At 51.4% G+C, this 10,367-nt stretch overlaps 1 protein-coding gene across 2 annotated transcripts in view; it reads right to left on the bottom strand.

The window, feature by feature from the left end:
• The window catches only part of Sap30bp (SAP30 binding protein), a 32,075-nt gene that overhangs the window by 7,001 nt on the left and 14,707 nt on the right, over positions 1–10,367 (bottom strand). For both annotated transcript variants that reach the window (XM_029483268.1, XM_021175419.2), the window contains 2 exons: positions 6,547–6,589; positions 1,907–1,995 (listed from right to left, as the gene is read on the bottom strand). In XM_029483268.1, coding sequence (XP_029339128.1) covers positions 1,907–1,995; positions 6,547–6,589 — 132 coding nt within the window. The remainder of the gene's footprint in view (positions 1–1,906; positions 1,996–6,546; positions 6,590–10,367) is intronic.

Raw genomic sequence — 10,367 nt, 5'->3', positions numbered from 1 at the left:
CCCTCTTCTGGAGTGTCTGAAGACAGCTACAGTGTACTTACATATAATAAATAAATAAATCTTTAAAAAAAACAAAAACAAAAACAAAAACAAAAAACTGTGAGCCACCACTGTCCAGCTTAGCTACAGTTCTCCCTCCCCCACAACCCCTTCCATGTAGCCCTGGTTGTCCTGGAACTCACTCTGTAGACCAGGCTGGCCTGGAACTCAGAAATCCGCCTGCCTCTGCCTCCCAAGTGCATGCCACCACTGCCCAGCTTAGCTATAGTTTTTTAAATCACAGCAACAGAATTCTTAAAATTGACAGCATTAATGTCTCCTGCTGCCGCCAGTGAAGACACCCCAGACACGCCACTCAGGGCAGAGCCTCCTCTGAGAAGAGCGCTCTGAGCCAGGAACACAATTTGTGGTCCAATAATAAGGGCCAACTGCGGGTTCCCTGCGGGAACACTTTGCCTGCTAGGTCCTGGGTAGTATCCCAGGCACTTTTTAGAAGAGGTGACCACTCCCCTGGTCAGAAGGCCAAATCCAACTTTCTGCTGAGCTAGGCATGACGAAGCCTGAGCGGTTGGCAAAGCACTTTGTTACCAGGGAGCGAGAAGCTGGCAGTGTGAGCTGCTTTCCTTGTGTTACGTCAGGGGCACTGCGGGGAGTCCTTCTTCCTTCCACAAGAGGCTCAGCAATTTGAGGTGAGCCCTGCCTTACAGTCGCTATGGTCTATCAGAGGTTTTGCTGTTTGTTTAATGCCATGGTTCATACTCCCAACAGGATCAGTAAATGAATATTAAAGAAAGGATGGAATATCCTGTATTTAAGAGCTCTGAAGGCCAGCAGCAGTGGTGCACGATTTAATCCCAGCACTTGGGAGACAGAGGCAGGCGGATCTCTGAGTTCAAGGCCAGCCTGATCTACAAAGTGAGTTCTAGGACAGCCAGGACTACACAGAGAAACCCTGTCTCGAAAAAATAAAATCCCAACAAAACAAAAGAAAGCTGTGCTGGGGTGGCTGGCTGCTTCTGCTTGGCCTCTGGTACTGTCCTCACAGGCTTGAACTTGTCTGGCATGGAGGGTGACGCCATTCTGGGGTGGGGGTAAAGGGGAGGGAGGCAGACAACTTAGCCAAGGGAGGAGACTTCTGGGAAAGGAAGAAAATCCGTGCTGTGCCCTAGTCCTGACTCTGGCCCTCTCCTGGACTGCTGCATTCCAGCCTTAGGACCCATTAGTCATCCATCCGTTTGGGTGGTGCCATGGGCTTGTTACATAGCTGGGGGCACCCAGAAGAAGCTTTGGGATCAAAGGCAGGGCTGTGGAAATGGTCCACAGTCATGCAGCCTTGGGCATCTGCCCTGCTGTTAACTGAAACATCCCACTCACAGGGGAACTTACAGAGGAACAAGGAGAAGCAACCACACAGGTGGACTCTCAGTTGTACTGAGCTATGTCCCATGGGTCGACTGCACAGATGAACAGCTTCTGTTCTTCAGGCACTTAAGGCTTTAGGTCAGGTCTGAGGGCAGAAGCTGCTGCATCGGGAACACAAGGACGGAAACCACATCTAAGCGCTACATGGTACACATCTAAGCGCTACATGGTACACGTCGTCTGCAGTTTATTTTACACCCTGAAGGATCCTCAGTCTCTTGGCAAATTTCCCTGAGAAGTGCCCTGGCTCAGTGAGGGCAGACCAGGGACACAAGAGGACAGCATATGGCAGGTGTGGCAATGGGTGTCAATTCCTGAGTTCTGGCTTAAAGGAAGTATCTGAGACTGCAGGCTCCTGCCTACCCAGCAGCAGCGTGACTTGGTCCCTTTCCCTGCCATGGCCTCTGAGGGACACAGCACAAGCAGACAAAGTAACTCAGGCCATCTCAGCCACATGGGCCTCAGCAGCCGGACCTGTGCTTACTTGTAGGTGATTTGAACATCTGCCAGGCGGTTCTGGTGGGATCTTGATTTCATCGGGTGACATGTTGCGGACCCTTTCAGAAAAGGAGGCTGTTGAGAAAGCAGAGGGAACCTTGTGTTGAGAGGAGAGGCCAGGGGCTATAAAAGCACAAGCACAAAGCAATTCCAGCAGAGAGCAGAAGGGGAGGTGGCCAATGGCTTCTTGGAGAGTTCCCTGAGCTGAGATCAATGGCCAGCTACGTGTCAACCTGGGAGAAGGGAAGCTCAGGTGGAGGGGGTACATGCACGTAACACATCCTACCAAGCTCCAGAGACTAACTTTTAAGGAAAGAGCATGCCTGGAAAAGCGCTGGGGGAGGGAAAGGGGAGGAGCCACCATCCAAAGCATTTGCCAGTTTCTACAGTATAAATTCGGTCCTGCCTAAACTTAATCTCAGGTTGCCAATGTGGAAGACACTGAACCCAGAGCTGGAAGAGACGTGCGTCAGCTTCATACTTGGCACTGCTCTTTCCGGTTGGTCTGGGTCTGTTCTGCCTTGGCTATAAGAAACTGTGTTAAGGTTTTGGGTCCCAAATAGCTTGTGCATAAAAAGACCTGAACAAAAGGCCTGATTCTGACACAAGAACCACAACTCCTGAGGGCAATCAATCCCCTCAGAGAACCACTGCCCACCCAAGCCTCGCCTCCTCTCTCCTCATTCCCTTCCCTGAGAGCCTCTGGCCACCCCAGGACCTCAGAGTCGGCTCTGGAGCACACAGACAATGGGCTGATTGTTGTAAGATTCTGTCATGCTCTTTGAAACATTCCTCATGAAAAGAATCATACAATGTGCAAACAGTGGCAGACAGCACAGGGTGGGGCAGGAGGAAGGCAAGCACCAAAAAGCCACCACCAATAGCATCTAGCCCAGCAGGGGGACCTACTGTGTGCCAGGCCCTTCTCTAAGCCTGTCCTAGGAACAGCTCTAGAGAGCTGAAGAGGGTCTGTGGGAAGGCTTAGGGTAGCATGGCAGGGGTCTCGGGGGGTGGGGGGAGGCGGAGGGTGGCGTGGTCTTCCTGGTCTCTAGTCCAAGTCTGTTTTTTTTCTTTTTAAGATTTTACATTTTAAAACTTATAGGCATGTCTGTGTGTGTGGTACCCTAGGAGTCCAGAGAGGGGCATCAGCTCCCTTAGAGGTGACATTTATCAGAGGTTGTAAGCCCCAGACATGGGTCCTGTCTATGAGCAGAATGTGTTAACTGCTGAGCCTCCCCTCCAGTTATGATTTTAAAATAATTCCAGGTCTTAAGAGATTAAAACAAAACAAAAGGGAAAAACAAAAAATGAAAAACTAAGTGTGTGTAGGGGGAAACCCCTTATTTAGGGCCCCAGGCTGGCCCAGAAGGGACTCTCCTGCTTCAGCCTTTCGATTGGCTGGGATTGCAAGTGTGCACTGTGCACCCAGCATGGGTTAATGTTTTCTTCTTAGCAGATAAGGTGCTTTGATCTCTGCAAGCTACCATCACTGTGCTGAGTAAGACAAGGCCCTCAAGACCCTGAAGACTCTAATGACTTCCAGGACAGTTACTGTGGATTGGGCCTGTGCACACTATGAACACACTGAGGCCAGGGGTCAGGCCCGAGGCAGTCTTAAAGCATAAGTACAGTACCGGGCTTCAGTGACATCAGTGGGTTGTAACTAGACACACCCGGAGCACAGGCTGGGCGAAGGATCAAAGGTCGTGCTGTGGCCTGAGATGCAACTGCAGTCGAGAACAGTCCCCACGAGGGGGATACACACTTGCCGCTGCACCATGCCTTTCTGCCACTTCCCAACTGGCCCTCAGGCAGCGCACTACCCAGCTCTGGCAGGCAGTCAAGCCAAATCTTGGTTTCTTCCCTTTTCCTAGCTTTGGGGTAAGATGTTGGTCTAGGTCTGAGGCCAGCCGAGAGTGGAAGCGAGTGGAAAGAGCTGGCTGGGGCATTTTGTGAACATTCGTAACAAAGCCAAGGCCTGGCAGGCGCTGGGCCACAGAGGGTTTATGTGCACGTGACACAGACAAAGAGTGCCCTTTGCCATTTGCCAGGAAAGCTTTTTAGAAAAACAGGGTGTGCCACGGTTACTGTAGCAACCCCCCACCCTCTGGGACATAAGTGACAGAGAGAATATGGTGGGAGGAGGGAGCCTCGTAAGTTGGGGTACAAGAGTATTCCTGGGAAATAAGTGACAAGAAGGTGACATATACTGGACAACAAACTAAAAGTATACTTCAGAGACTTGAGGACAGACTTGAGTGACTCCTCCCTGAGTCCTAGAATGCGCCAAGTACAGAGAACAGCTGCTCTGCAGAGCGGCCAGAGCCCCTAACCATCTCAGGAAGTGTCAGCAGTGTGCCCGCAGACACTTGCCACAGTGCCTATGCTAGGGGTAGCTCCATTTACTATCCGCAAAGCCTGTTGTCAGCATGAGTCACACCCTGCTAACTCCTCTGTCAGAAAATATATGCAGTATCCATGGCCACCAGGTGGGAACCTAAGCAGAGTAGCTAGTTCCAGGGACTCAGACTACGGCAGGGGAATAGGGACAGAAAGCCCAGTGGGGTCAAGGACACTTGCAGGATACTTAACTGGCTGTTAGCAGGAGGCTCCTGAGTGATTTGAAGACCCCCTGGACTACAACCAATACTGTTCCGGGCCTGTGGGGCAGGAGCTGTCAGGAGCCACAGCACTGGGGAAGCCTGTGAGTCGGCTTGTCCTTTCAGAGCCATTCTGGTGAAGAGTTGACTAACCACCCACTCCTCAAAGAGAAAAGAGTACTCACCCTACGCAGGTGACAGTGCACTGTGCCCGCCACGAGAGGGCAAATAAACAGACTATGTCGGCTACATCGAGAGTCCTTTAGTCAAAACAGACAAATGTAAAGGAACACCTATTCTCAGCAGTGTGTGTGCAACCTCTAAGGAACCTGCTTAAAGGGAAAGCCAGGCAGGAAAGCAACGACCCAGCAGGCGCTCAGCCTGGGGCGACTCTGCCCTCAAAGGGACACTTATCGGCAGGCAGCGACTCTGTCAAGCATCCTATCACGCAAGGAAGGCCTTCATAACACAATGACCCAGCCCAAGTGGTTGTCAATAAGCCTCATTTATATGAAACTGTTAAAACAGGGCTGAACTTCCATCAAGATCACATCTTGCCAGGCGTGGTGGCGCCCGCCTTTAATCCCAGGCAGGCAGAGGCAGATGGATTTCTGAGTTTGAGGCCAGCCTGGTCTATAGAGTGAGTTCCAGGACAGTCAGGGCTAAACAGAGAAACCCTGTCTTGAAAAACCAAAAAAAAAAAAAAAAAAAAAAAAATCACGTCTTACTTGAGACTGAAGGAAGACACCGCCTGCACAGGGGAGCTGAGCATCAGGAACCAAGTGTCATATCCCAAGTGTCATTTTCTAAAGAACAAATTCTAGTGTTTAAGGAAGCCCTGGTTTTAATTTGCATAGGTCATGTAAGTGTGTTTGAGTGTGCATGCGCATCATGTGTCTACACGTTCCTACTGAGGTCTGCCAGAACAGGGCATTGGACTCTCCATACCTACAGCTACAGGAAGTTGTGACACTCCCAACACGGATGGGAAATGAACCTGGATCCTCTGCAAGAGTGGCCCTGAGCCATCTCTCCAATCCCTGTTTTTTTTTTCAATAAGCCTTGAGCTCTGTCTATCAGAGAACCCAGAATCAATGCAGAGTCACTATGCTCTTGCCCAAGACAAAGCAGAATGAATAATTCCTAGCACTTAGCTATGGAAAACCAGTCACTCATCAACAGCCCACAGCACCAGGGTACCTCTTGGAAAAAGGGCACGTGGGTGGGACACTGGAAGACCACTTTCAAGCCAAGTTTCTGGGCTTTGAGTCCCCAGGGCTGGAAAGCACAGGCCCTGAATGTACTTGTGGAGATGCAGTGTCCTTTGGGAACAGAACTAAACAAGGCAGAATCGCCCTTGTCTCAAGATCAGCACAATGGCCAGGGAGCAGGAGACGGCTGTCGCAGAGGAAAGGCTGGACCTGACTGTGGACACCACGAACTTCCCTTGGCTCAGGGTTTTGGAGCTGATACCACGACCATGGCCAAACTCAGGAGTGGAGTGGCTTTCTAAAAGGGTTGAAGTGCTGAGGCGCGCAGAGGGCAGGAATGGAATTTGGTTTCCCGCAAGTTACTCCGCTCTCCAAAGTTACCAAGGGCCACATAGGCCAACGTTGTGAGACATGTTCCTGCCTGGGGACAAGGCAAAGTGCCAGCAGAGGCCCCATGTTGACTACTTTAGCAACATCAATATCGTAGTCAGGGTAAGGGGATACAAAGACAGAGAGGTCAGGCCCAGGGCACCAGTGAAAGAAGCAAAGGCCAAGATGAGCTCCCGGTTGCCAGGAGCTCTGAACCCCCTTGACAACACTGGCAACCAACCAAAGCCCAGAAAAGCGCACAGAGAATGCCATTTTCAAAGACCACTGCCCGGAGGTCTCACCCAGTCACCCTAGGAAATGCCAAAGGCCTCGGAGTATGAAGGGAAACTGCCCTCAGCAGTGAGATGCCGAAAAGAACAGAGGCTTGGCATAAATAAGCCAGCTTGCTGGGGCAAGGCTCAAAAGTATGACCCTAGGGTACTCACCCACTAATTCCTGGGGATCCCGTTTCTCTGCTTCTGTGTTATCCTGTCAAGAGAAGAACCACACAAAGGTAAGGCTAGGTTCGTGGGCCGTAGTTACTCTCTTCACCGAGACATCCGAACTGTTCATGGAGGTTGAACAGGTGAGTGCTGGCAGCGTGCTCACAGTGAACAGTGCTTCCAGGCTCCTGGCACCCCACAACTCTGGCCCCCAGGAGGGAACAGCATTGAGCCATTCAGGTGAGTGCCCCGTCAACTGTGTGACTCTTCCTTGCTTCCATGGCTCCCCTGGGTTGGGAGAGCTTATCCGATCGCATCGCTGAGGATCCTTCAGGAGACCCTTCTATAATGCCCAACTCTGGAGACTGACTGCTCCTGGGAGTTTGCTCTTGGCAGTTTTTCTATTTTACTTCAAACCATTGGGGGAGATTTTATCATGAGCATTAAGGGGCAGCTCTAAGAAGCCCTTTAGTGACTCAATGAAGCTCCCCAAACCCCTCAGCTTGAGGTGGTCCCTCTCTGGCTCTCCTTGTCCCTTACCTCTCCTAACTCTGGTTTTATATTTGGTCCAGAGAAACACTTTTTTTTTTTTTTTTACACTGAATACAAATGTCTGACTTCACTGCTTCTCCTAACCAAACCAAGGTCAAGAGGCTGACAGCTAAATTATAGGCTTAAGGTTGCACCCTCGCCTCTGTTGACCCAAATGTCCTTGAACTCAATAAGATCAGGGATGTTTAGTGCCATGAGGAAATAATGTCTAAATGGCAGAGAAGTTCACGAAGGTGTCAGGTCTGGTTGCCTTCCTTTGCTTGGGGAGGGAGGCGACAAGACAACAGTCCCGCACCAGGATCTCCGCATGAGAACAGCCACAGAGATGGGCCCCTGGCACCAAGGAAGGTAGGCAAGGGGTGTGGAGAGTCCAAACTCCCTCCCAAGGCAGGCATGGCCCCGTGCCAAGACCAGACCCCTTCCCCAAAAAGTCCCTCCTGATTCTGAGACAGACCCAAAATCCCCTCTTTTCTGAACACTGCAGCTATTCATTCAAATTGCAAGGGCACAATGTAGAAGTCAGGCTGCTTAGCAACCTGTCTGTCCCTCCTCACCATCCACCTCCTGCTAATCAGGTGGGCAAAGAGGAGGGCTGGGAGGTGGTCCTGGAGGATTGCCACATCAAGTTCAGGTTGGAGTCATAAATCAACTGTGGTTCAGACAGTGCCTGTGTCTCAGGGACCAACAACAACTCCTTTGTAGCAGCAATGGAAGAATTCAACGCTAAGGAACATTTCAGTGGCCAGCGTGGGACTGTAAAATTCCCTTGTGTTTTTCCACTAGGAGACAGCTTCCCGGGTGTCGACTGTAGGGAACCGTCAGCTGGAGGTCCTGCCTTCATCCGCACACACACAGACCCATATGAGGGCCCGGCCTATGAAGTCTGCAGGGCCCATCATTCTCCAGAGAGCTGGAGAACAGGCTAGAGAGTCCCTAGAATTCTAGTACAGTGTCTACCCACAGCAACAGGAAGTGGATCACATTTCTTTAAAGGAAAAAAAAATATTATTTTAGGGATGCCTTAAGAAGGCAGGAGTGTCCCAGGGGCTTTTTTTTTTTTTTAAAAAAAAAACAGCTCTTATGACCTTGGAGTTGGAAGGGGACAACAGGGCAGGTGTGGTAGGATGAGGGGATGGAGCCTGCTGTGTACATTGGGGCTGGGTTGCCTAGTGGGTAGTTCTGCCCTGTCTCTGGGGGAGAAAACTACAATGCTGTTAGAGATGAGAACCACAGGAGGAACACAGTCTCGCTTTTCCTGGCCCTATGGTCTGTGGCTTCGTAGCCTTTCTAAGCTCAGCCTTCTGTCCAGTGAGGAGCTCGGAGCCGTATCAGCGGTTCTTCAATGGAGAGAGGAGCAGCCAGCATGGGGAGGGAAGCTAAGCAGGAAAGGGGCTCAGTGGCAGAGCGCCTGCACACTCCGGAGGTTGATCCCCAGCTCTGAGAAGGCAAGCAGTCAAACACTCCACTCCCACCTCTTGCTCCAAAGTTACAACTCTGTGCCACCAATTATCCTCGAGGCAAGTTTAATACGACTCAAGTAGAGACTCCTGTAGCAGAGTGCAATGACCCTACAGAGCCCCAGCCACCGGGGAGGGATGGGTGTCACACACAAGCCAAGATCCATAGAGAAGCCTCCCTCCAGCCCCTCAGATGCTGAGTTCTGTAGGAGTCTGAACCCAGCACCCATGACCTCCGGTGAAGCTGGCCACAGCTCGGGAACATAGGTGAGGAAGTGCTGCACAGACAGCCCAGGAGACAGAAACTGACACCTTACAACAGCAAACAGCCTAAGGAAACAGCTTCAAGCCCACTCTAGGAGAGGAAATCACCAGCCCTAAAAGGGCCAGAAAGGGGGGGGGCACAAGGACACAGGTGAAAATAGGACCCCTCTGTTCTTTCCTTCCCTAAAGCAGGGTTTCCAAACGCCCAAAGGATTCCTGTCTGAACTAATTAATAGCTTTCAATTAGTCAAAGTTAACTCAACTGCGAGACCCATTTCCCCGACAGATGTCTGTCTTAGCAGGGGACCTAGAACCCATGGTGGAGACAAAGCCCCCAGCCTCGGGCTCTCCCCTCTAAGGTGAAAGGCACCCTGTAGCAGCTCTGGGCTCAGCCTCTCCACCTAGTCTGAGTTCAGTGAACACACACACAGGAACCCCACTGCTTGGCAAACGAAGCTAGAGGAGGAAGGGAGGAGAGAATGACTAGGTTCACACGCTGAACATGTATGTGTGGGCATGGTGGCACAGGCACGGTGGCACGGTCATGGGATCTCAGCACTCCAGAGGCTGAGGCAGATGGAGTTCAAATTGTAGGTCAGACTAACCCTACTAAGAGTCTAGTGTGGTCGTACACACCCAAGAATTTGAGGCAGGCAGGCCAGTGTAATTAGTAAGACCCAGTCCAGTCTTAAAAAGGAGAACGAGGAAGCCAAGTGTGCTGGCGCATGTCTTTAAACCCAGCACTTGGGAGGCAGAAGTGAGCGGGTCTCTGTGAGGTTTAATCCAGCCAGGACTACAGAGACATAGTGAGACCCTGTCTCAAATAGGCCAAAAAGGAAGATGGAGGAGAGGGAAGGAGAGACTGAAATGCCAGTTCTGAATCGAGGACCTCTCTTCTGTCTGTCCTGTCCCTTCCCGTCCTCAGCCTTCATCTAAAGCTATCGTCTTAACCTCCCAAGGTGGCCGCAGAGGTAGAGGATAGTGCTGTGAAACTGTGTTGGGACGGTTCCAATAATTCGAGCCCCACTTGCAGGTCAGTGGAAGAAGCCTTGCTGCCCCCAGGAAGCGGCTCCTACTCAATGAATACAGAGGCTCGGCCATAGACGGAGCCGACAGGCAGAGGAAGGAAGAGCTGGAGAGACTGCCGTGTGAGCCGAGAGGATCTATGCACTGGGTAGCAGCAGGTTCTGGCTGACTGAATGGCAGTGTATATACAGCCAGCCTCCATCAGCCCTTCGGGGAACCCTGAGTAACGGCATATGTAGCCTCAGGCACGTGGATTCTGCCAGTCCACATGTCATGTTTTCTTCCCAGCACTGGGAGCGTTAAGTACAGAGAAGGCATTCTGAACAGGGCACAGGGCAGCATGCAAGGGGCAGGGTAATTAGCAAAGCTGACCACTCCCGGCTGGACACCCGAACCTGGCAGCAGGGAGGACTGGAGAAGTAGCCCCAAGCAAGCCCCTGAAGTCATAAAGTCCTAAGGCCATTTTATTTAATGAGCAGACTTGACTAAAATAATGGAAAGCTCACACCTGTAATCCCAGCACTG

This window comes from Mus caroli, chromosome 11, assembly GCF_900094665.2.
Source record: "Mus caroli chromosome 11, CAROLI_EIJ_v1.1, whole genome shotgun sequence".
Taxonomy (NCBI): Eukaryota; Metazoa; Chordata; class Mammalia; order Rodentia; family Muridae; genus Mus; species Mus caroli.
The sequence above is the reverse complement of the archived record's forward strand: the minus strand, read 5'-3'. Positions and strand labels throughout refer to the sequence as shown.